General features: G+C 43.6%; 1 protein-coding gene across 1 annotated transcript; it reads left to right on the top strand.

Annotated features, from left to right (window-relative positions):
• The first annotated feature begins 2,490 nt into the window (after window positions 1–2,490).
• On the top strand, window positions 2,491–18,798 carry EDARADD (EDAR associated death domain). The gene is made up of 6 exons (XM_033144330.1): window positions 2,491–2,650; window positions 6,204–6,262; window positions 7,519–7,558; window positions 10,803–10,891; window positions 15,756–15,804; window positions 17,001–18,798. Exons 1-6 carry the CDS (start codon window positions 2,617–2,619, stop codon window positions 17,375–17,377), a joined length of 648 nt encoding a protein of 215 aa, XP_033000221.1. The 5' UTR covers window positions 2,491–2,616; the 3' UTR covers window positions 17,378–18,798.
• The last annotated feature ends 7,285 nt before the right edge of the window (window positions 18,799–26,083 follow it).

Genomic DNA, 26,083 nt, shown 5'->3' on the forward strand with positions numbered 1-26,083 from the left:
CTAATGAGTGAACTCTACACAAATCTGGAGTCCCTAATATGGTAGGATGGAGCCTTGCACGCCCCCTTCCAGCAACTCCTGCAGCCAAGCTAGTGCCAAATGTATTGCTCTGCTTTTCTTTGGACCACATCAGCAAGGCTGAGAGGGAGGTCTTATCCCAGGCTTCCTCAACCTCAGCCCTCCAGGTGTTTTTGGCCTACAACTCCCATGATCCCTAGCTAGCAGGACCAGTGGTCAGGGATGATGGGAATTGTAGTCTCAAAACATCTGGAGGGCCAAGGTTGAGGAAGCCTGTCTTATCCCAAAGACCTTCCATAAACACTGCCAAGGCTTGCAACCCAGGGAAGTCACTTTGGTGCTGCTAACACAGCAGTTTGAATTCACCCCCAGAGGCTCACTCCATTGTCTCTTGAGACAGATGGATGCCAACAACATATTGTCATCATTTCAGCATGAGCTAAATCTAACCCCCCCCCCCCGAAATGATATGGGAGTTCTCTTTTTGCTTTATCTTCTGAGCCTTCAACACTGAACTTCAGTACTGAAATCATAGCATCATTCTAATTAACAACTGTGGGATTAGGAGAGGCAATGTGGTGTAGTGGTTAGAATGTCAGACTAGGATTTGGAAGACCAGGGTTCAAATCCCTACTTGGCCATGAAGCTCATTGTGTACCCTTGAGCCTGTCACTGCCTCTCGGCCTAACCTACCGCACAGGGTTGTTGCAGGGATGAAATGAGGCAGCACCATGTGCAGTAACTTAAGCTCCTTGGAGAAAAAGGTGGGGTGTAAATGCAATGTAAATAAACAGTGAATGGGAGAGTTGTGATGCAGAACACTTCCCTGAGTCACTGGGACAAACTCTGTCATTAGCAGTGGGTCTGGTGCCTCCTCAGCTTTTGCTTAAACACCAGGGGCAGCATCCTGGCTGGCCAGTAAACTACTAGCCTTTGTTTGCAATTCTTCAAACTTTCCTGCTGTCAAGGGAGGGCGTGAAAAACCATAATCTAGTAAAGTATCATCAAGGTTATCCTCCCCAAGACGTGAAAGTTTTTCTTTGTGAAAACCTCTTCATCTAACGAAATACAGTCAGAATCTTCCATTTCCATCTAAGTGTAAGGCAAATTCTGAGGGAGAAGAATAAAGGATAGTTAGGGGGACTAGAAGGGAAATTCAAAGCATAGCATTCAAGTTCAGTCCTCAACTATTCAGTGCAAAACTCATAATAGGAACTTGGGTTTTACAATAACACTTCATTATAATGAGTGGGGTAGCAAGAAAGAAAGGCAGGACTTGCATAACAAGGATCCTGGGTAACATAAAAAGCAGTCACAGGAAAGTGACAGTGCCTACAAAATTGTTGTTCAGTCGTGTCCAACTCTTCATGACCCCATGGACCACAGCACGCCAGGCACGCCTATCTTTCACTGCCTCCCATGGTTTGGCCAAACTCATGCTAGTCGCTTCGAGAACACTGTCCAACCATCTCATCCTCTGTCGTCCCCTTCTCCTTGTGCCCTCCATCTTTCCCAACATCAGGGTCTTTTCTAGGGAGTCTTCTCTTCTCATCTCATGAGGTGGCCAAAGTACTGGAGCTTCAACTTCAGGATCTGTCCTTCCAGTGAGCACTCAGGGCTGATTTCTTTAAGGATGGATAAGTTTGATCTTTTTGCAGTCCATGGGACTCTCAAATCTCCTCCAGCACCATAATTCAAAAGCATCAATTCTTCGGCGATCAGTCTTCTTCCGCCGAAAATACAAAATACCCACAATTTGGTTTCCTTCCAATTACTGCCCCCAGGTCACTGGAGTAGAATTAAAGAACCCATTTTCTAATACAACTGACTTGAAAATAAAATCTGACCACTCATGTGGTTGTAAGATGGGATTTGTGCCAAAAATAAATGCAAGTGGGTCAATATTTGTGTACCCTAATGGGGTGCTTATGGAACCCTTTGATTACCCCCCCAGAGAGCTTCAAATAACTAAAATAACGTGATGCCATCGGTACTACCTTTCTATGTACCAATATCACATCTGGGGTTGGTTGTTACTCATTAGCGGAGTAGTTTATGGAAGTAAAGTTTGCTACTAAGGCATCAACAAGTTTCCTCAAGCGGAGATTTAAAGTTAATTGATGACTCCTCCCGCTCCCTCTCTCAGCGGATGCGAAGGCGTCTCAGTTCTTAAGGTGCCACAAACTTTCCCCTAAGTTATTATTATAATCCGCATCCCCATCTAGCCAGGAGGTGTTTTTGTTTTGTTTTGTTTTTTAAGGCAGACGAAGGTGAATCCGGAGAGAGGACTGTTTAGCATGAAGTGCAGCTTGGGGGTGGGGAGAACACCTCTCCCCCCGCCCCGCACATGGCTCTTCCCCTGCTAAGTTTGGGCTTTTACCTGCAGCTTCCGCTCCCTTCGGAGACTCCTCACGTACAGCAGGGAGAGCGAGCGAGCGAGCGAGCAGGGGCTTCGATCAGCACCAAACCAGGAAGTGGGGAAGGGAGCACCGCTGAAGGGAGCCGCGGAGGAGCCTGGATCGAGGGATCAAGGGGGTTGCCCGGTCGCAAGGACAGGCGCGCCCACGTTCCCCTGGAGCTTCTCCCTCCCCTTCCCCAATGGCTTCTCCCGGGGACCCTCCTCTGCCTGAAGGTAAAGGGCGCCTGCTTTGGTATCTGCCTGCTGCGTCTGGTGGGAAAGGCGAGGGGCTCGGCGTCTTTTGTGGCCGGGAGCCTGCGGGCTCTGCCGCCGAGGGGGAGGGAGAAGTGAGGCTGGGCTGGGCAGGGGAAGGGAGGCGGGATCCTGGAGTGGCCGCTGGGGCGGGCCGGAGGGAGGGCGGACTCGCTGGGTGGACACTGATCCTCCTCCCCTCGCCCCGCTGCGAAGCCACTCCGCTTGCAGCTCAGAGGCGAGAGGCGGAGGCAGCCATAGCTCGAGCCCTTCTCCGTCTCTGGGCTCATCTTAGTCTTATTAATGCCGCAGATCACCGACAGGCGCGTAGTCCCACCCAACTGAAGGTCCGACTCATTGCAGAAAATCGTTGCACGCACAGTGCGGTTTGGAGAGAAAGAGTGTGTGTGTGTCCAAGGCTTCCCTTCCTCCTGTACTTTTCGTGCACCGGGAGCGATTCTTAAAAAGCCCTTTCTGTAGCACCTAACCCTCAAAGGACTTGATGAATCATTCACTCATGCACGAACTAAATTAAGCCCTGCAGCATCTCTCTGAAGTGCACAAAATTGTTGCAAAAAGTTGCCTTATCCTGTAACTTTTGAGAATTGCTCCCTATATCCTTCAGCAAGAACAAATTTCTACCTGTCCCGAGCGTAATTTAGTTTATAAACGCTTTTCAAGTTAAATGAGAAAGAGAATACAGTTGTACAGGTCACACACATTTTTTTTAATGGGGAACTTTATTTTAAGCATATGCTGTTGGACAATAAGTCCAGCATTTGCCAAAATCTCTTCAGAAGGTGCCAGAGGCATGCTCTGGTGGGAATTCTACAATTTAAGGGCTACTGCAGATACCCTCCCCCCCAAAAAACCCTTTAAGGGCAGTGAAGCTACCAAGAGGGCTCTGATCCAAACACTCAGGAGGGTTTGTAGGGAAGGGCAGTCTCTCAGATATCTGGGGCCTAAATTGTTTAGGGCTTTAGGGCATCTTTCATTAATTCTGTAAACAGACTGGCAACCAACGCAGCTGTTTTAGACAGGGCTTATATGAGTTCGAGTGGAAACCACAGCCAATAATCTGACTGCTATGTTTTGAACTAGCTGAAGTTTTGGAGTCATCCTCAAGGGCAGCCCCACATAGATTGCATTGCAGTAATCCAGTCTAGAAGTTAACAGAGCATGGCCTAGTCATCTGTGTCCAGAAGGGGCCAGAAGGTGGTGAACCAAGAAGAGCAGGAAATAGGGTCTGAGTACTCCAAGCCACTAAAGCTACACTCAAGCTACAAAACCTGCTTCTTCCAGGAGTGCAACCCCACCATTCAGAACAGCCCACCTTCCCACCTCCTGGATGCTTCTTCCCCTGTTTGAGGACCTCATCCGAAAGTATCTGAGTAAAGATAATCCTTGCTCCGCTGCTTGTTTTGACACCACTGAGCTGGAGCCATATTTAAGCTTAGTAGCAAAGCTGTCAACCTTCCTTTTTTTGCATTGGGAAACAGCCATAGCTGTCAACTTCCCGGTGCTGGAATAAGGGATTTTCCCACAAAAAAAGGGAAAGTTGACAGCTATGCTTAGAAGTGCACCAGGAAATTAGAGGTGAACTGAGGATTGGAAAGGCATCCAGTACTTCTAGCTTTCAGTGATACTTACCTATGTATTCTTGCTTATTTTTTTCAGGCTGGCTTTCAGAACTTTATAGATTAGTTTGATAGGATACTGAGCATGGAATTTCTTTGATTCAAGCTCTCAGTTGATTCAACTTCAAAACGCTTATACAGTACAAAGGGATGTTGCTAATGAACAGAAACTAAATCACAACATACAGTACAGGAGAAATCCACTTATACAGATTCTGGTGTTCCAGATAGTCTATGCGGGAATAAGACATCTCTTGGGGGACTTCATTTGAAGTTCATATGCACAGGATTGGGCTGTTTGCCAAAGTAATACCTGACTCTTCCTTACTTCCCTTGGCACTTAGGCCTGGTATTGGATCCAATTTAAATAGCAAACAAGGCACACAGTAGGCCTACAGTCATCACAGGAAAGTACAGTACATATAATCTTTTGTCATCATAACAATCCTTTGAGGCAGGCTGAGAGAAAGTGACAGGCCCAAGAAATTTGATGGCCAGGAACTGGGAGGGGGAGACTTTCTTTCCAGCCACCCCTCCTTACTCTTTTTTTCTGCTCCTGCCTTTGAGCTGCAGCTTTTCTGATAGTGGCAAGTAGGATTGGGGCTCATCATGCATGCAGGATTCACATGTTGTTATTATTCCCCCCCCCCCCTTTTAATCCAGATTTACCCTATCTGGGGGAAATATGATAAATTTTGCTGTTTTTTTAAACTGTTGCCAATGACCTATTTGTTTGAAAATTCAGTCTGTGGTCTGGAACCAACCTAGATAGAATGTGGTCTGTTCCCTTCTGGCTGTGCCCTGGCCCTATTCCTGGCATAGCAGTGGCTTGTTCACACTCTTGGTTTAACTAGAATATAAGATTGCTTAAATAAGCATTCTTAAATAATATCTTATACAGCGGGTGGTGCTGTGGTGTAAACTGCGGGAGGCAGTGGAAGACAGGAGTGCCTGGCGTGCTCTGGTCCATGGTGTCACGAGGAGTCGGACACGGCTAAACAGCTAAATGACTAAACAACAAAATCTAATTGAGTTCAGTGGGTTTTACCACCAAGCTGTGGGTTAAACCACCTAGGGCTTGCAGATCAGAAGGTTGGCAGTTTGAATCTCCGCGACAGGGTGAGCTCCTGTTGCTCGGTCCCAGCTCCTGCCCACCTAGCAGTTCGAAAGCACGTCAAAGTGCAAGTAGATAAATAGGTACCGCTCCAGCAGGAAGGTAAACAGCGTTTCCGTGTGCTGCTCTGGTTCGCCAGAAGCGGCTTATTTATGCTGGCCACATGACCCGGAAAAACTGTCTGCGGACAAACGCCGGCTCCCTCGGCCAATAAAGCGAGATGAGCATCGCAACCTCAGTTGTTCGTGACTGGACTTAACTGTCAGGGGTCCTTTACCTTTAAGATTGCTTAGCTGATAAATAAAAATGACAACACTAAAAATACATAGATGATTCAAAATGATATAAGAAATATCATAAACTAAGTTTGGCAGTTCAGATGTCACAGGAAACTGGTCTTTTTTTAAAAAAAAATAGGAGAAGAGAATGGGAGGTGCAAAGAGGAAGTGTGCAGGCACATGTCATCTTTCTCATCTGACAAACATGGTAAACATGGTTTATCAGAATACTTTTATTTTATCTAAAATGCACTTGTGTTACTCTTGGCCAAAATTGCTTGTGACAGACAATAATCTTTCACTAAAATTATAGAAAAATGTAAGTGCATATGATTTTATGGTGATTTATTCTGCCAGAATAACAATTTTAAAAACAGAATGTGAAACATTCCTTTGTGTTACAATTACAAACTAACACTTGCCTAGATATACAATGGAGGCAATTAAAGTAGACTGGAGATGTTGAGAAACACAAATTAAATCTTTCCTTTATTTGTTTCCAGCAGAGCAGGAAATGAAAGAGCCAGTAGAAGATACAGACCCTAGCACCTTATCCTCAGAAGAAGTATGTAATTTCCTGAATGTATTGTAATGAAAATGTAACCGTTAATTCAATTATTGTAAATGTTGGTTCCCATTTTATAGTTTTTAATACTGTCAGAACAGGTTTATAAATCCCTGGTATTGCAGGACATTTGGTGAAATGTTTCTGTACCAACTATGCACTGGATGAATTCAGAATAGAACCAGACTTTTCAAAATATAGGTAGCTGCACCAAAACCAACCACCACACATAAGCCCAGTTCACATATTATGGCTTACTGGGACCATGTGAACATTGTTGGATCTGGAAGTTTGAAGTTGCTGCTCATACCCACTTTTAGCACAGTGCAGCATGACAGCTATGAACAAACTTAGTTGGTCTCTAAGGTGCTACTGGAAGGAATTTTTTTATTTTATTTTGTTTTAATCTGGACCTGATACTGTGCTTAAGGTCTCTCCTCTTAAACCTTGAACCATAACTGAGGTCTGATCTACAGTTACCGGTCATGGTTAAGGAGGACAGACCTGAACCTTATTCCTGGGTTTGAGGAACCTGCACATTCACATGGTTCCCAGAATCCATAGTTTGGCTTACTGTGGCATATGAACCAGGCCATTGAGATCCTCGCTTCTCCCACCACAATGCATAATTCAGCTAATTCTGTTACCTGCCTATGTATGATACCTTTTCATATGATGTCAAATGGGACAGGGAGGGAAACACTTAGAATAATTAACCAAGGTATGGGGCAAGTTGCATTATAAGTATCAAAAGGAGAGAGGGATGCTGTTTTCAATGGCAGCTCCATGACATCTGTGATTCTGCCATTTCTGTATCTATTATTGGAGCTTTCAGACCACCACCATGGGGAAAAGAGTGGTGGGTCAGTGGTAGAGCATTTGCCTTGCTTTCAGAAGGACCTTGCCAAGCCCCCTTTTGTGTAAAACCCTGGAGAGCCTCTGCCAGTCAGTGTAGACAATACTGAGCTGGATGCACCAATTTGACGTGGTATAAGACAGCTTCTTAGATTCTGAAGCCCACTAAAGGGTTTGACAAAGCTCCATTTATTTCTTCCATGTTCCTTCCTGTCTGGGACTGCAGAAACAGGAGGATTGTGGAGTACCTAGCAAGCTGCCATACATGGCAGTTCACACTCTGTTCACTTTGGTAGGCCTGATATAGAGGAATGAAAAAAAGACAGTTTTACAAAGCGACAATAATGAAGTTTGTCAAAATATATCTGATGGTATATTTTGTCTCCCCATCTTTTGAACAGACAAACAAGTACCCTGTTCAAGATACAGCACTACCAAAAGGTAAGTGCAGAAAATGGTAGTAGCTATATACTTGTAATTATCGAAAACTTTCCTAAACTATCCAAAATAAGTGTGGTTGTCACTTGATGTGGAAAAAATATACATTGAAATGTCTCTATAGCCAATGTAGAAAAGTTTGTTTTTAAAACACTTAATTACTGTCTGAATACCAAGTGACCACACATGGAACACCACATTCAGGTTATTCAGGTTATCCCTTCTCATTGCAGTCCTGCCCAAGATGGTACTTTGGAGCCGGAGTGGGACTCAGGGCAATCTATGGGGATATTGCTGGAAGTGAAATTGGCAGTCCCTCAATCTGTGTGCGAAAGTGCCTTTGCACAGAGGAATGGACTGTAGCTCGGCAGTGGAGCATCTTCTTTGAATGCAGAAGGTCCCAGGTTCAACCCCCAGCATCTCTAGGTAGAGCTGGGAATGTTTGAGAGGAGCTTAGCTGACACATCACTTTGGACTTTTGGACGAAAGCAGCAGAAGGAGCAGGCAGGTTGCCTTGGTTTAAAGCAGCGACCAGGGAATGACCTCTCTTCTTGTTTGCTGCACTTGGGAGAAAGATGGATTCCTTTCTTGCAGCCCCTAAAAGATCTCTCTCCATCCCTTAGCCTTGCTATTTCTGCTCCATTCCCATCGCTACCCTTGCTATCCTTCTACCTCCCACTCTATGCTCAATATTTCTTGCTCTCCCAGCCCTTAAGCTCTTTCCCCCCCTCTCCTAGCCCCCCTTTCTTTCCCTTCCACCCTCTAATCACTCCGTTCCCCCCCCCAGCTCCTCGCTATGCTCTCCCCCACTGCCAATGCACCACCTAAACTCTTGCGTGTTTGTGCAAAAAGTGTGTCTCTGCATAAAGTGTGTTATGCCTATTATGATCTCTGGCTGCACCTTTCCCCCAGTCACCCTTCTGCTGGATGCCCTGCCCTGCCTTTTCTCCTGTTGCACGGCCAGGCGAAGTCCCCCCATATCCCGGGGCAGCCCCTGAGGGAAATAATGACTCAGGACAACGTTAATATTTCAGATGTAGGAAGACCTTGGCTCAGGCATTGGGCGTTTATCCTTCCCAGCCCCCTAGCCGGGGTTCTGGGTAACTTCAGGGTTATCCAGCATGATTGGGAAGTGGGCTAGTCTGGAGAACATATGTTCAAGCAGATAGCCCACCCCCCTATGTTCGCTGCCGCTGGAAGGGGAGGGCAGTGACGACCCTGGGCATTTGGTTAATGCCTCCCCCTGAGACCCCTTTAACGGGAACCCTGTTATCACCACCGCAATGGGGGCGGGGGTCACCGCCCCACGCCCCCCCAATCCTGTAAATGACTAAAGGATTCCGCCCAAGGCCTGCAACCGCCAAAGTTGTGATGAATTGCTACGGGAAAGGCGAAACCTGCCAATGCAGGGAAATTCCTTTCCGGCCCTTCAACAGCGACCTTGTCATAGCAGTGCCTGTGTGGCTGTGTGGCTGCGGAAAAAAGGTGGTTAACCTGCAAAGTAAGCGTCAATTGAGGGAGTGGAGGGTGGGGAAGCTCTGAATCCAACAGCCGCTTCCCAAGTATGACTCACTCTCTATTGTGTGTACTGTATAATCCCTCCTTCTACCTGGCCAATCCCCCTGGCGACACCTCCCCAGCCGGGATTGGGCGGCTGCTAAAGTAGGTGGAGTCCACAGGTATCCCAACCTGGGAAGGCGAAGCCAAACCAACTGCCAGGAGCTGCCACCGTGATTCAACGGGTCTCCCCGCAACCTCGCAACATGCGCACCCCATTTGAAGTGGGGAACGCTCATTCTTCACTCCAGCGGCCCCAGCCTTCTTCTGTGCCACCAGAAGTTGTAGACATCTTTTTTTAAAAATAAAATGCACGCATGGCTCGCTCCTGTTTGCCTTTTGCAACACACATACCTCAATTTTTTGCCCTCTCCCCACCACCAGCAGAAGGGAGCAGCATTATATTTTAAGGGCAATAGGCAGTTTAGGCTTAAGCATGTCTTAAGTATTCAGAGGTGAGTCCCATTGAGCAGTAGAGAGTCTGGAACAGCGGTGGGAACGGCACCATTAACAATATAGGCAAGTCCCAACCAGGCCTCCCACCACTCCAGACAGCCTGGGGCGTCAAGAGACCTCATTCAAGAATGTTTAATTTGATATCCAATAAAAGTTATCATTAATTAGAGGGTTGTTTGGAAATTTTGTTTTATGTGATTTTGTTTTAGAAAATCCATGTAAACTGTCTTGGAAGGGTTATGCCCTGAAAGGTGGGTTTGACACATTCTAAATGCATGCCAAAAGAGCTTCATTACTTCCTAGTAAATGTGATTAGAATTGCAACATGGGTGTCACTTTTGCTGTAACTATGTGTAACATCAGGTGCGCGAATTCAATGAAAATGCTTGTTTTTTTTCTAGTGTAAATAGTAGGCATGGGGAGCAGGATTGTGGCCACAGGAGGACATGCAGTGGTGCAGACAAAAAAATGCCTCCACCATGCTCCTGTTTGAATTGAGAAGAAAGCTTCTGTTGGCAGTTAAACTGGCCACCTGCAGAGGCACAATCCTGCTCCCTGGCAGCTGTGATTTACATAGTTTAAAGTGCATGTTAGCTGGCGCTTCAGATTAATTGCTGCAGAATGAGTGCTGTGCCTCAGCAACACCATAGAACATTTTATTATTCTATTACAGATCACAGTTGTGGCCTCTGCCTTCTGTTTCTCCTCCTCCTCTCATTGTGTCAAGTCCAGCATCTTAAAGTTGAGCAGACAAGACTGGAGTTGTCCATGTAATAGTACAAAGTCCGGTTCCCTGCCAAATCCTGTGTAAAGTTGGACAAAGTTGGATAGATAGGACATTTTTCGCAAATCAAATGGGACCAGGTCTTTAAATGCAACTTTAAATGCAATAGGAGTAAGACAGCTGTTTTGGGAGAGGTGTCTAGCATAACAAATGGTGGTGATTCTTCACTCATTATGCACATGCACAGTGGGATGTTGTTGTTGTTTTTAATCCATGGCTTCCATGTTGTGGGGAGCCAGTGGCTGATGTTGTGCCCCCCTGGTATAAATTGCTTCTTTTGCAATATGTAGAGCTCTTGGCAAGCCATTGCTGGTTTTGCTAGTATGTGTGGGACTGCATGGCTGGCTTCTTGCCCTGATATATAAATTGTCGTCATAATCTAGCTGAATTTTAGTAAGCAAAGATGGTGAGAGCTGAATGTGACTAACACTTCAGAATTTGCCTTTTTAGACGATGAATACCAAACAGAAAAAGTGACGTTGGAAATAGCATCTGTTAACATTAGGAGCCTGACATCCGATTCAGGTCTCATACAACAGGTAAGCTGTTAAACTAGCATGTTTCGCTGATACATAAAGCTTAATTAACATTTTTTTGGTGTGTCCCAACAGCTTACTACTAGTTCAACAGAAGTATTGTTTTAGTCTGGTGTTCAAAAGATTAAAAGGGGAAAGAGATGACACGAAGCTATGGAAAAGCCCTCAACCCCCAGGCAATCCCAGGTCAACACCCATCTCGTATTTGAAGCATGGGCACCTTGGAGAGAGGGTCTCCAGTTAAGATCTTAACAGGTGGTCAGGATCATATGGCAGCAGGCAGCTCTGAAAGAAACTTCCACACTGTTTGAGGCTCTGTAGCAGGGGTAGGGAACTCCTGCCTGTGGACCAAACATGATCCTCCAGGCCTCCCCATTTGGCCCACAAGGCCATTTTCAGGAAGCCATGCCCATCTGCCCCACCCCTGACACCCCAGCTTCTGCCAACCTAGCAGTCCGAAAACATACCAGTGCAAGTAGATAAAGAAGTACCACTGTGGCGGGAAGGTAAACGGTGTTTCTGTGCGCTTTGGCTTCCGTCACAGTGTGCCGTTGTGCCAGAAGCAGTTTAGTCATGCAGGCCATGTGACCTGGAAAGCTATCTGTGGACAAACATCGGCCTGAAAATTGAGATGAGCACCGCACCCCATGGTTGCCTTTGACTGGACTTAACCGCCCAGGGGTCCTTTACCTTTGCCATACCTGTATGATGTCAGGTATGGGTTGGGTAATGGTGGGTCTTCAAAGGGATAATAAGTGTAAAGTTTCCAGTTGTTCCTTTGATCAGATGAGGTGTGCTCCCACCCATTATTTAGTTAATGCCATTTGAAGAAGAATGGGGGTCTGAAAGCTCCTTTGTAAACTACATCTTCATGAGAGGATGTTTGCAAAGGGCTGTTTGAAAACCCCAGTTTGCTTTGAAGTCCCAACCATTGAGGCTTCAAAGGAAAAGCATCACTAGATGTCACTATGAAACCTATATGCTGAGGTTTAGCTACTGGTCTGATTATGTGCTGGGTCACACCCTATTCTGGGCTCTGTTATGGCAGTGTGGGTGAGGTGCTCATTAATGCATAACCTCACCCACTTCTCATTGAAGTAAACCAGCGGCCATTTTTTGGTGTTAGGTTTGGGACTGGTGTGAAGTGGTGCTCTCCGTGGGGGTGTGGTCGTGGTTTGGAGGATTTGGTGCAGGTGTGCTCCTCCTCTGTGCCCCAGCCTCATGACTACATCCCATTTTGGCTGTTTTGCTCCTGTACTTTCACCAGTAGAATGTTGTATTAGCATGTTCAGTGTGGTTTCACTGGTGTAGCTTTTGTGCTAATGGTGTGTCTCAAGTTCTTCAATGCAGTAGTGCTTCCACCAAATCCTGTAGCCCCTCAGCTGGCTGAACTTGAGTACAGGATTTTACCCTTAGGGAACAAAAGGTCTTCGTCAAAACAACACATCGTATTAAACTGGCTTCTGACTTCAGTTGAAGTGTGTGTTTGTGTGTTTTAAAGCAGTGAAACTGATTTCCCTTTACAAATGTTTCAGTGTATTTGCAGAAGCTACATTTTGCCTTTAGGGTGTACTGGTTTTTCTCATCTTCCAACTCATGGAAGGCAAATTTGTAGTTCTGTCTGGTCTTGCAATTTATTAATAGGCAATAAAAACGATCTTGTTAAATGGCAATGTTTTAATAGCTGGTTACTATTCTTACAGTACACAATAAACTTATACTGACTAACATGCACCAAAATGGACACAACCGTATTTGAAGTTGCTTTAGAAGTAATTGCATGTGAATTAATCTTTTATTGAATTGGTGGAGTTTGTGGCATGCCTTGACAGGAACAGCTGAGCTCCTACCTGCCACTCTGGCATTGAACTGCAGCCTGCTTGTCTGGCTCACAAGACACAAAGCTAAACTACCACAAGGGGCTGTATATATATGGCAGCACACACTGTAGTGGGAGGATCTCATATTGTTGTCTTGTTGAACATTTTTCAAAAAAGGGGGGCCACCTTGGGTTTAGTGAGAATTCTTAGATATTATACAAAATTGGGTGTTTTAATATAATTCCAAACAAAGCAATCTTTCATCCTGCTTTTGCAGTTTGCTCTGAAATGCCAGTCTGGCACACAGTATACTAATTTTATCCTGCTTTAGCTTCATTCTTCCTGTACAGTGTTCTTGGTGACATGATTCAAAGACTCTAGTAGGTCAATTCCATTTGAACCACAGAGGTTAATTTGGGGTGCCATAGTTATCAGCAGGGTTGAACAGAATGAGCCAATGATGCACTTGACTTTGGAAAAGAGGGGTACATCCCACTATGCTCTGCTAGGTGTTGCCATCCCCTTTCACATTAGATTACCCATTTAGAGTTTCATATTGGATTTATTCGTCTGCTACAGGATTGATACCTGGTTGCCTTCCTTGGTCACAGTGGTTTACTTGATATTTAGTGTCTAGCTCTTTCCAAAGGCATCTGACTGATGTTGGAAAACATACTGCTGGACTAGATGGATCCTTTTTCTGATCCAGCAGGGTGGTCCTTATGTCCTTAGTAAAGAACCGATGGCTGTACGGCATGCCACCAGGCCTCTGGGATTATCAGACAATCCTCAGGACATAATCCTCTTAAACGTTCCAGACAGCATTCTAGACTACAACTGGGACCAGCAGCAAACTGTTGCAGGGTTGCCGTTCCCAGTTCCAGTAAGTCAGCCATGCCCTGCTTCCAGGATATTCTATTCCATTCTCCTACCTACAATGGTCAGTTAGCATTCTTTGACTACCGGGTATGCTGAGTTCCCATTGGGTTGTTTTGGGGTGGTGGGGCAGGGTCCCCTACTTAGGATTTTTCCTAAATACTTTTTGTGTTCTGCAAACATTGGGAGTTTCCCCAAGTCTGCTGACACCTCCCTTTTGTGCACAGTGCCATTTTGGGTACAATGAGCAGTAGCACTCATGCCTGAACATTGGAAATAGAAGGACTGATGTTGCAGTGCTGACTCTCCACTGAAGTTCTGGCTCTCTTAACACATGGCATTGTCTTTTCTCTCTGTCCATCCCCTTCAATCAATTGCCAGTATTTCTCCCTACAAAGTTACAGTGCTGGTCATGTTTCCATCAGTTCCTGCTATCTGTGTTCTGGAGAAAGTCCACCAGGGTCTCAGCAGCCAGAAGCAACAAACACAATCATATCCTGTCTTGGTTTTTTTTTTTTAAATAGCTATTAATAGCTCAGCTGGTAAAGCCTGGGACTCTTAATCATGGGCTTGAGTCCCATGTTGGGCAAAAGATTCCTGCATTGCAGGGGCTTGGACTAGATGATCCTCGTGGTCCCTTCCAGCTCTACAGTTCCATGCCAAAACTTTAGGAGAGCTGGGGGGAAAACACAGTAATGGCAGTACAGTCATACTTCAGATCCCGGACGCCTTGCAAGTTGAACGTTTTGGCTCCTGAACACCGCAAACCCGGAAGTGAGTGTTCTAGTTTGCGAATGTTCTTTGGAACCCGGACATTTGACATGGCTTCTGTGGCTTCCGATTGGCTTCCTGCAGCCAATCGGAAACCGCACCTTGGTCTCTGAACATATTAGAAGTCAAACAGACTTCTGTAACGTATTCCGTTTGACTTCCGAGGTACGACTGTAGTAAATTTCCCCCCTGCCCCGCCCCAGTCCTGGGATACAGATATCAGCTGAGCAACATTTCCAAGGATTTCAGTGAGAAAATCCTTAGCTGAATGATGTCTAGGGTTTATGGAAATCTGACAATATAAATAAAAGTTATTTAGTACTGGAAAAGAGAAATCCAGTGAGGGAGAAGCCCCTTGATGATGACTGCAACTCTCTCATTAGCATGTAACATTTCACCAGAGAGAATGGTGCAGGGAACACCGACTTTCAACTGAGATAAAGATGTGTAGGATTCTACCTGCCCCATCTGCAGATTCTGATTATCCCCAGAAGACAGATTAGGCATTGTGTGCATAGTTGCCATGGCCGTAGCACATACATTATCTATGTAGCTTATTTGGAATGGATTTACTGATGCAGTTAAGCGTAGGTGGGCAAGGTGTCTGGTTACAGTGTCTTATATAACTACATAGTTTACCTGTATTTGCATGCACAACATGCGATCTGATCCAGAGTGTTTTGCGATACTCTTGGGTGAATGAAGATATACAAAAGGCAACTGTATTTTCCTGAAGATATCTAAAGGGAAAGCCCCTCATTGCTCTAATATTTAAAACTTACAATAAACAGGGAAAGGGTGTGCTTCATCTGGGGTTATAGCCTTTTTGTAATAGTACAAGCAGCTGCTGCTGATCTGTTGCCATCGCCAGGGTCCTTCTTGGCCTAACCTTACTGCTGTGAAATGTTTGTCCAAAGCATTTAAAGCCTTGCATAAAATGGTTAATCTTACCCGCTCCTCTCCCCACCCCCATAAAGCAATAGCTACTTAGAATCATAGAGTTGGAAGAGACCACAAGGGCCATCCAGTCCAACCCCCTGCCAAGCAGGAAACACCATCAAAGCATTCCTGACAGATGGCTGTCAAGCCTCCGCTTAAAGACCTCCAAAGAAGGAGACTCCACCACACTCCTTGGCAGCAAATTCCACTGTCGAACAGCTCTTACTGTCAGGAAGTTCTTCCTAATGTTTAGGTGGAATCTTCTTTCTTGTAGTTTGAATCCATTGCTCCGTGTCCGCTTCTCTGGAGCAGCAGAAAACAACCTTTCTCCCTCCTCTATATAACATCCTTTTATATATTATATATTTATGTATTTCTCTAGATTCAGGCCTCATAGGTTGATAAATTAAAGTTCCTTTCCCTGGAACAAGACTTTAAATCAACATTACTTTTATTTGCAGCCAGAAGAAGATGATGACAGCCAAAGTAGTACTGGTGAATCACCTACAGGTAATGCAGTGCCCCTAGCCATATGAACTTAGTGCCTGGATTGAATTTAGAACCGCCAGCAAACAAAGGGAATTATCTTTATTACGTTGATTGTTTAAAAACAGCAACCCCCAAACCAAACACTTTTATCTTACACAACTGTGCTCTATTATAGCATAGTTTCTTAGATCAGACTTTAACAAAATGTTTAGTGGTTGCTCAAGGTGTCTTTTAAAAGTGATCCTGTAAAGTGGAGACATGCAGACAATTAATATTAATATTGAACTTGTTTGTCCAAATAACTTGTATGAGGCCCCTGCTTATTATTTTTACTGGGGAAGTTGCAAGGTTAACCCATTCTGATACAACTTTCATTAGCAGCATGTCCAGGCCACTTCATCAGTTATCATGGTAGCATGGTAGCATAATCCGCTCTGTTGGATTTAGGTAGTCAGAGCTCAGCAGTAGAGCACAAGTGTTGCACACATGATGCCCCTGCCATGTCCATTTAATAAGATCTTACAGAAGTAGTCTGAGATTTTGGGAAGCCACTACCAGTGAGAATGGACAATGCCAATCTAGATGGGTTAACGATCTCAGTAGACGGCAGCTTTCTGTGTCCGTATGCTTTCTATGTTCTCTGTGTAGTGCATAAGAAAACCATAGATATTTCAGAAACAGTTTGTGTAGGGTTGCCGTAGGTCTAGGAAACCCCAGACATGTCCTCTTTTGGGGTACCAACGTGCCCATTTGGGTAGATTTTTACATTTTAAAGGAAATGTCTGGGTTTGGGGGGCTTGGGTGGCTTGGGCTGCTCTGCACACTGCAGCCACTGCTAGCCTAAGCCAGGGAAAGAGGCGAGCAGGGCACCCTTTTTTGCTCTTCAAGATATGGCAACCCTAGTTTGTGAAACATATTATTTTTCAGAATTGCAAGTATTGGCCCAATTCAGATGAGTTTGATAAGCCATGGCTTTATATCCAGAATGCAGATCTAGATCTTGAAGGGAACTCTTTAATCTCAGTTTCCTGGCTCTGGTGTCATGAAACCAGTAAAGTTTTGTTGAATCCACGCAGTGGAGGGGAGAGAGCACATAGGTAAATGGCTCACTCCTAGTTTGATAAACTACAATTCATTGATCAGTGCACCTGAATGAGGCCATTGAGTTTTATGTGCCACAAAGCTAAGGAATAACTCTAATATAATTGTAATTCTAGCTCTGAAGAAGTCATGTACAGAAAATGGCACCTGGTCCTTATGTTTGTCACGCCAGCCAACCATCAGTGACCTGCTCAATGATGAGGACTTGCTGTATATGATGAGGATAAAGTTGGATCCCTCCCACCCTACAGTGAAAAACTGGAGAAACTTTGCAAGCAAATGGGGAATGACCTACGATGAATTGTGTTTCCTGGAACAGAAACAACAGAGCCCCACCTTGGAGTTTTTGCTACGGAATAGTGACAGAACTGTGGAGCAGCTGATTGATCTCTGTAAATTATATCAAAGAGTTGATATTGAGAAAATGCTGCTGAAGTGGGTGGAAAAAGAATGGCCAAAGAGAGGGCATGGAACCTATCAGAACAACTACTAAATGAAAGAAAATGTCCAATCCACATTACTTCTATGGTGGAAAATTGAGAGAGTAACATAACTCTGTTCAGTTTGCTAAGTGTGCATGTGTAGCTTTCCTTTCTTAGTGAAAGGAACCACATTCATTTTTGCAACATAAGATGTTTACTGTATCTGTGTTCCTAGCCTTTGCAACAACAAGGGTGATCTTTAAATATGCATCAGTTCAATGCAGCAAAAGAAGAATGACAAGCACAATACACTATTTGGGCTGACTGCACAGTTACTTCCTTCTAACAAACTGAACTATAATTAATTCCCATTTTCATGGAGAGAATAATGAAAGTGAATAAGGAAGAGGGTCTGGACTCCTCTTTAAAGTGCCCATACCTGTACTGCTGGGGCCTGTTCCACCCAACCATAGTTGCTTCAGCCATAGAGAGAAGAAAGCAGACCATACCAGAACTGGAATATCCTCATTGATTTAACCTAGCCCGCTAATTCCTGTGGGGATATATTTTTGTACTTCTAAAGATATATGTGAACTATACAGAAGTAAGGCATGTGCTTCTGAAGAAAGCAGTCTAGGGGCACCCAAGGTTGGCTTCCTTGGGCACTGACAACCTCCAGAGCCCCCTTATCCTGCTGCTACCCTTCTAGCAGCCCTGAGTGAGCTGGCAGTGAAAGGAGAGAGGAGGAAATGGACCAGCACTCTCTAATCACCTCACCCTTTCCTTAGGGTGTGGATTAGGCCCACAGGACAGGACAAATGAATGGGCAATGTCAACAGTAATAAGAAGGACGTGGGACTACTTGAAGTGGGGTTCCTGAAGGCATCTAGCTGAGGCTCTCCCAAAACCTGGAGCTGACAGTGGGAGTATGTAGTCCTCTTTGCCTTATGTTTGTGTCAATACAGATTCAGTTTTACTGCTACAGTTAAAGGTCCTGGACTATGAGTGGGTGACACAGAAAATTGTGGCAGCTTCCCTTTGCTGTTGCTTCTGAAAGCTATGATCAGCAATTGCATTCCCTTGACTTAAGGTTGGTTTCTCTTCCCCACCCCCCATCTGTATTCTTGAGTATTAGATGTCATCCAGATCTTTCAAGTTCTAACCTGCATAATGAAAATAAACTCTGAACATTTTATGTTTGGAACGGCTTTGTATTTGGAATCGTGTGCTGTTTAGATACTCTGCTTTAATAAATTAATTTTGGGCAAGTATTATAAACAACATAGTCATTATATAAATTTGTGTTTAAATAAAGCAGCACCTTTAGGGCGTGCAATCCTGTATTGCAAGTAAAATAAATTGCATATTTAGTTCACAGAGAATTGTCAAGAGCCAGTAGCTCTAGCTTGTTTCAGATTATTCAAGTTCACTCTAGTGTCTCTGTAGTTTTAGATCTTTTAGCTTCTTTGAATTAAAGTGGTTAAATCTCAAATGTGGCAATATATTGAAATATTTTTGGAGTGATTCCATTAATTGGAATTGCTCATTCCCTGTGGTTAGTAGATTTGTTCCAACATGTTTTCAGAGACAGTTTGAGAACTAGTATTAGAGCAGGCTGTTACAAAGCATTTCTCTCTACAATATTATCATAATAATTATGAGAGATCTATTAGTAAACCTTAGTAAACTATTGAAATAAATAGTCTCAGAAATTAACTTTCAGGTTAATTACAGTCACTTGAATATGCATTGGTTTATATCTTACATGACATGACACAATGGTGGGCAGAGGGCCAATTCAGAGGTAAAAGTCAGACACTTTGAATACATTACAAATGTGAAGGGTATGCTGTAGAAAAAAATGAATCATTTGATACATATGTGAATAGAAAAAGGGATCATTTGTTACACATGTGAATCAGAACAGAGATATTGTAATGAGAAACCATAGGATCAAGATCTGTATTTAAAGAATGAAGGGCTAAACCAGGCTGTTTTTTCTTTCAAAAATATAAAATAAAATGTTGAGCTATAGCCCTAAGCATGCATGCTTAGCAGCAATTCGTTTAAATTGAATGGGACTTACTTCCAAGTAGGTATGCTTATGACTGAAGCCTTTTTCAGACATGCTAAGCTCCTGAAAATTCTTCTGAATAGCTTTCGGAGTCGCTGCCTTCAAGAACATTTGTTGAAGAGTTCAACAGATGAGGCAAGTTAGCTTTGAATGTTGAGTGAAACCTCAGCCGCAGTGTGTTTACTCCTTTTACTCACATAATAATATGTTGAATTTTTAAGAATTGCTAAGTTTTTTTTACTGTAATGGATCTGTGTTTACATAGTCTCTACTGTACATTATATATAATCAGTCTCTGTTACATGTTTGTGTTATACCCTTGGTTTCCAACATTAGTAGAAGAAACCAATCCTGTTTATTAGATTTTGACTGAGTGCACTGCTGTTTCTTTTCTGAACTACTGTTGCTGTAATTATTTAAGGCAAACATTTCCATCAAATGAATGGAAGATGTGTAAACTCAACAGCCTTAATTTAGAAGTCAATGGGTGAATACCTTGGTGTGGCCATGTGTCAGAGAGAGTTCTCCATTTAAAGGGCTGTCCTGTATTTGAAGGACTATCTGGCTCAAGTCTGGTTAAAAAAAAAAATCATTAAAAGTGAGAGCAGGAGCCCAGAAGTTTCCCATCAACAACTACCACCTAGACGGCAGGTACACAGCTCGCCTAGTCACAGTCTTCCCCACTAAGGTGAGGTGCATTGTATTTCCATTTAAATTACAGTAACTATTTTCTAAAATCAGCATGTGCATTATTTGTTCTTTTGTTCTTTTTTTGCAGATCTGTGTTTTGACTTATTTTTTTGGGGGGGGGGTGATTCATTAGAGGTCACCCTAGAAAACCAATGATGAGAGCACCATCTGTGCACAGGCCTCCCATTAGTGGCTATGAGAGGAAAGGATTTCATCAGTCTTGGAAATCTTGCCCTTCCTGTAATTGTCAACAATAAGAGTGTGGGCTAAATGGGGAAACCTGGCGGTGCTCCTACAGGCCACAGGTTCCCCACCTTTGGCTTAGAATGAGCTGTGAACTGAGCGATTTTTGTGAAATTTATCATTCCAATTCATTGCAACCATTAATCATGGCATCTTATTAATTGACTGTCCACTTGTTTACCTCCAGGAACGCACACGGAATGTGTTTGTTTTATCAGTACAGTGATATCCAATATATTGTAAAACAAGGCTGATAGTAGATATTTGATCTTGTTTTATTAAAAAGATTATTACAAATTGACAAACAATTTCTAGATCTCTATTCAGTAGCACCTTAGAGACCAACTAAGTTTGTTCTTGGTATGAGCTTACCAAGAACAAACTTAGTTGGTCTCTAAGGTGCTACTGGAAGGATTTTTATTTTTTATTTTGTTTTGACTATGGCAGACCAACACAGCTACCTACCTGTAACTAGATCTCTATTATTCACTATTATTCTGTAAATAATCAAGCAGCAGACACATTCAGGTCTTGAGTAATAACTGTACAGTAGTCTGGTCCCAAAAGATAAACATCCTAAAGGGTTTCCCGGAGGAACATTTTCAAAAACTATATAAAGAGTCTTCACGCAGTTTCTTGCATCTTCAACATTTATCAAATGTTAGATGGAATCCGTGCTTCAAATTTTAATGTTTTCTGAATATATGTTCTGGATATTTTAAGATTCAGGGACACTGAATTGAAATTATTCACAGCTAAAAAATAAGGAAAAGAAACATGTCAAAAGGCATTATAAGATGCCAATGAGGACCATGGTAGGAAGAAAGAGTCTTCCTTGCGTCACACCACTGACTCTCCTTCCATTTGTCTAGCTATGTGTATGTATGAAACATACAGCTGCTCTGAGAGGATAAAATTATAGCTATCAAATGCCAACCTATTTATGTTCCTCTACCCCCTACTCTCCTTTTTGTCTTGTGCTTAATTTGTGCTAAGATTACAGACAAAAGCTCGGCTGTGAGGCCTATTTTTATCTCCGACAAGCAATTCAAGCTCTAATTAGGTTCTTGGCACAAACCCACAAGCCCATCCTACAAGAGCATTGCTTAGTTATATGTGAAGTACAATGCAACATGGGTTTCTCTCATCCTTTATTACATTTTTTTGGCACTTTGTATTATAAGTTTAAGATGTTATATGTACTGCCGTTTCGTTCACTTCTGCCATGTTGGACTGATGTGATTGGGACTGTAAGGTAGGTTGATAACTTTAAATTTAACTGAGCCAGCTTCACACTAAGCTAAAAATCCAAGCAATAATGTGAAGGAAGGTCTGCTTAATTGTTGAGCACAAAGGCCTGAAGCACAGACACTGCAATCCTATACCCACATTATGTGGGGGCCAGAGATATGGTAGTGCTATGCTGGGAAAACAGTTACTGCACTGTGCTCAGCCCAGCTGGAGAGAAGAAAATGACCCAGCTAAAACAAAAGAAAAATGGTGAGGAAATGTCAAGCATGCACACTGTGTCCCTTGAAACATGTCAGGGACTGGGCAAGTGATGAAACCCACATTTCAGATGAACCAAGAGCGCCAACCCACACAGGTGGACTCTGGCAGGAAGTGCACAGTGCCCTTCTCCCTGAAATCCCCCTTGTGATTTCTAAATGTACAAGATACAGGGCCAGCACATCCTGTTATTTGAAATATGGTCTCCCTGTTGGGTTAATATACTGCCATTAGTATGTTGTGATTGAGCACAGAGTTACACCATATTCTATGGTCTGTCATGCATGTAGGCAGGTTGGCTGTTGGCACAGGCGTGACTATTTTAATCTCCTTCCTCTCCCACTGAAGTCCCAGTTTAGTGTGAAGAACAAGCTAACCCAATAAAACGTATAATGTATTCCATTGCTTAGTAGAAAGCAACAAAAATACAACATTTTAAAGTGGCTTCTATTTCACCCTATCATGTGCTCCTCAAAATTTTAATTTCCTTTTTGCTTTTAACTTTTTGTGATTTTATTGCTTAGTTTTATATTTTTACATTGTTAACCACAGTGATATATTTTTATGATACAGTGGTATTTAAATATTATAAACAAACAAACAAACAAACAGTACTGTATCTATGAAATCAGAATGACTGGTGGGAAATTACAGAGGTGAAAAGTCCATACTGGCAGAAGGAGCTTACCTAGTGTTCTGATTTAGTGGTAAATGAGTTACTTTAATATGTATGTTTTTATGCTTTAAAATGTAAAACAAAATAACTATGCTTGCTTTAGGTATTGGCTTATGTGTTCTAAGAAAATTTGATTCTGTCTCAAGGGATGTGTTCTCTAATAGAGTTGCCATGCTAAGAATGTTTAGGTAAAGGTAAAGGGACCCCTGACTGTTAGGTCCAGCCATGGGCGACTCTTGGGTTGCAGCGCTCATCTCGCTTTACTGGCCGAGGGAGCCGACATACAACTTCCAGGTCATGTGGCCAGCATGACTAAGCTGCTTTTGGCGAACCAGAGCAGCGCATGGAAATGCCATTTACCTTCCCGCCAGAGCGGTACCTATTTATCTACTTGCACTTTGGCATGCTTTCAAACTGCTAGATGGGCAGGAGCAGGGACCGAGCAACAGGAGCTCACCCTGTCGTGGGGATTCAAACCGCCAACCTTCTGATAGGCAAGCCCTAGGCTCAGTGGTTTAACCCACAGCTTGGTGGTAAAACCCACTTAACTCAATTAGATTTTGTTGTTTAGTCGTTTAGTTGTATCCGACTCTTCGTGAACCCATGGACCAGAGCACGCCAGGCACTCCAGTCTTTCACTGCCTCCCGCAGTTTGGTCAGACTCATGTTAGTAGCTTCGAGAACACTGTCCAACCATCTTATCCCCTGTCGTCCCCTTCTTGTGCCCTCAATCTTTCCCAACATCAGGGTCTTTTCCAGGGAGTCTTCTCTTCTCATGAGGTGGCCAAGTATTGGAGCTTCAGCTTCAGGATCTGTCCTTCCAGTGAGCACTCGGGCCTGATTTCCTTAAGAATGGATCGGTTTGATCTTCTTGCAGTATATGGGACTCTCAAGAGTCTCCTCCAGCACCATAATTCAAAAACATCAATTCTTCGGCGATCAGCCTTCTTTATGGTCCAGCTCTCACCACCATACACCACTACTGGGAAAACCATAGCTTTAACTATACAGACCTTTGTCAACAAGGTGATGTCTCTGCTTTTTAAGATGCTGTCTAGGTTTGTCATTGCTTTTCTCCCAAGAAGCAGGCGTCTTTAAATTTCATGACTGCTGTCACCATCTGCAGTGATCATGGAACCCAAGAAAGTGAAATCTCTCACTGCCTCCATTTCTTCCCCTTCTATTTGCCAGGAGGTGATGGGACCAGTGGCCATGATCTTAGTTTTTTTGATGTTGAGCTTCAGACCATATTTTGCACTCTCCTCTTTCACCCTCATTAAAAGGTTCTTTAATTCTTCCTCACTTTCTGCCATCATGGTTGTGTCATCAGCATATCTGAGGTTGTTGATATTCATCCAGTCCAGCCTTTCGAATTATGAATTTTGCATATAAGTTAAATAAGCAGGGAGACAATGTACAGCCTTGTCGTACTCCTTTCCCAATTTTGAACCAATCAGTTATTCCATATCCAATTCTAACTGCAGCTTCTTGTTCAATTAGATTTACTTCAAAGTAAACAAGCATGGGCTTGGGAGAGAAGTCTCAAAATGAAGAAGACTCACCCCATCTACTGATGAACTGTAGTATTACAATAATTTAATCTGGTGTTTGAAAATATAGGGCACTTTTAGATTATCACTATTTGGATAGTGTTCTCGAAGCGAGTGGCATGAGTTTGGCCAAACTGCGGGAGGCAGTGGAGGATAGGGGTGCCTGGCGTGCTCTGGTCCATGGGGTCACGAAGAGTCGGATACAACTGAACGACTGAACAACAACATTTGGGGGTGGTATTCAGTTACATGGCAGCAAATTCAGGCTGCTCAGTTAAAGTTGATTTGGGATCCTTTTTGTAATACGGAGATAGGAAAATGTGGGGTAACAATTGTTTGGTGCATAACCTCCCTGTGAATAAATTAGAATGAATTCTTAATAAATAACCGATAACATCTAACCTCCTCACAAACAAATTAGGATGATTGCTCAATAAACAAGCCATCTGCAAGATTCAGAGCTAGTGGGTAAGATGAATATTTGCTTCTTTTCAACAAACGAAAATGAGATGTAGAACCCCAAGCTCCAGGACATAACATATCCCCCCCCCCCCCGGTTCAGTATGGGACCTTTTCAGGCTTTCTGGGCAGAAAAACCAACCCAGCAACCAGTAAAAAAAAGGGCCCAATTGCTTTCCACAATTAGTTTCCAATTGCTTAGTCCTTTATATAGCAACAAGTTAGAGAGTTTTCATTTGATTATCCAACAGGAAGGAAAATCCAAGGTCAGGAACAATACTAAAAGGAAGGACTTGTCTTTAAACACAATAACGGTTTAAAACACAGCTAGGCCATTCTGTTTCTCAATTCAGGTCAAAGCTGGCTGGGGGGGGGGGGAATGCATGGAAACATACGGTAGTATTCTATAACACATGCCTGAGGATGTGACCTCTCCTCAGCCCCACCCATTGTATATTGTTGAATGTAGTTAATATATATTCTCTGGGTAGGTTTCAATAAAGGATAGAACTAGATTTGTGGCTAATAATGTATGCTTACTGCTTCCTCAACCAGCAATAGGAGTGCAGAGTAAACAGCATGTGTACATATCATTAGTAGGGGAAGCAGAATTCCCTGTTTTGAAAAGTCTAATTTGTGTTTCATTTTTGTTTTTTAAAGATAATATTTCTAGCACATGGCCTGGCCATTACTAGCTGGGCTGAAAGAGCAGCAAAAGGAGGACCCAGCTGTTCATAGCCTCTGTCACAGTGGTACTCGCAGGTGGATCTGTAGTTTGTGCATGGATCAGGGGAGATTTTGTGCATGCTCACGGATGGTGGGGGGGGGCTGGGGAGTGTAAATAGAAAGGGGAAATGTGTTGTGTGTAGATGGATGGGTGTGTGTGTCTGTGGTAGGGTGAGGGGAGGGGCAGCTTATGGGCTATTATAGCTTCCCCCAACATGTGCTACCTGAGGCTGTCACCGTATATACTGTAATAGTAAAAACCAGCCCTGCCACCCTGAAGGACTGAGTACAAAGCTTCCACATCAGAAACTGCAGGTTCCAGTTATAACCTCTGAATACCAAACCTTCCCACCATTTCAGGCAACTCTCACACCAAAGACCTCTGTGACCTCTCACCTGCCTCCACCCATTGCATATTGTTGAATGTTCTTCAGTAGCCAGACCGGCTTTATTGCCTTAAAAACCATGTAAGTTAAGTGTGTGTGTGTGTGTAATGTATTTTATTGATTAACTACATTTGTGGTTAAAATATATTCTCTGGGTAGGTCCCCCAAAATAAAATAAAATGCAGCATTCCTCTTCTCCCAGGCCTTTGGCTAATTAAACAATATACAGTATTACCTTTTAAACTGTACAGGGAGAGTGTTATTGTTTTTGTTTGCTATTATGGTGTATATTTTGGTGAATCACCCTGTGATCTTTTGATGAAGCATTGTTTGGGGGGGGGGTGCAGACTGAGGTGAGGGCCAGTGACCCTTTTGCCCTAGTGGACCAGCCTGTGCTGTTTGAGAGGACGGACTGGTGTGGGGAGGCTGGGCGTGGGGACGGTGGCGGTGGAAAAAGTCTTCAC

Source organism: Lacerta agilis, chromosome 3, assembly GCF_009819535.1.
Source record: "Lacerta agilis isolate rLacAgi1 chromosome 3, rLacAgi1.pri, whole genome shotgun sequence".
Lineage (NCBI taxonomy): Eukaryota > Metazoa > Chordata > Lepidosauria > Squamata > Lacertidae > Lacerta > Lacerta agilis.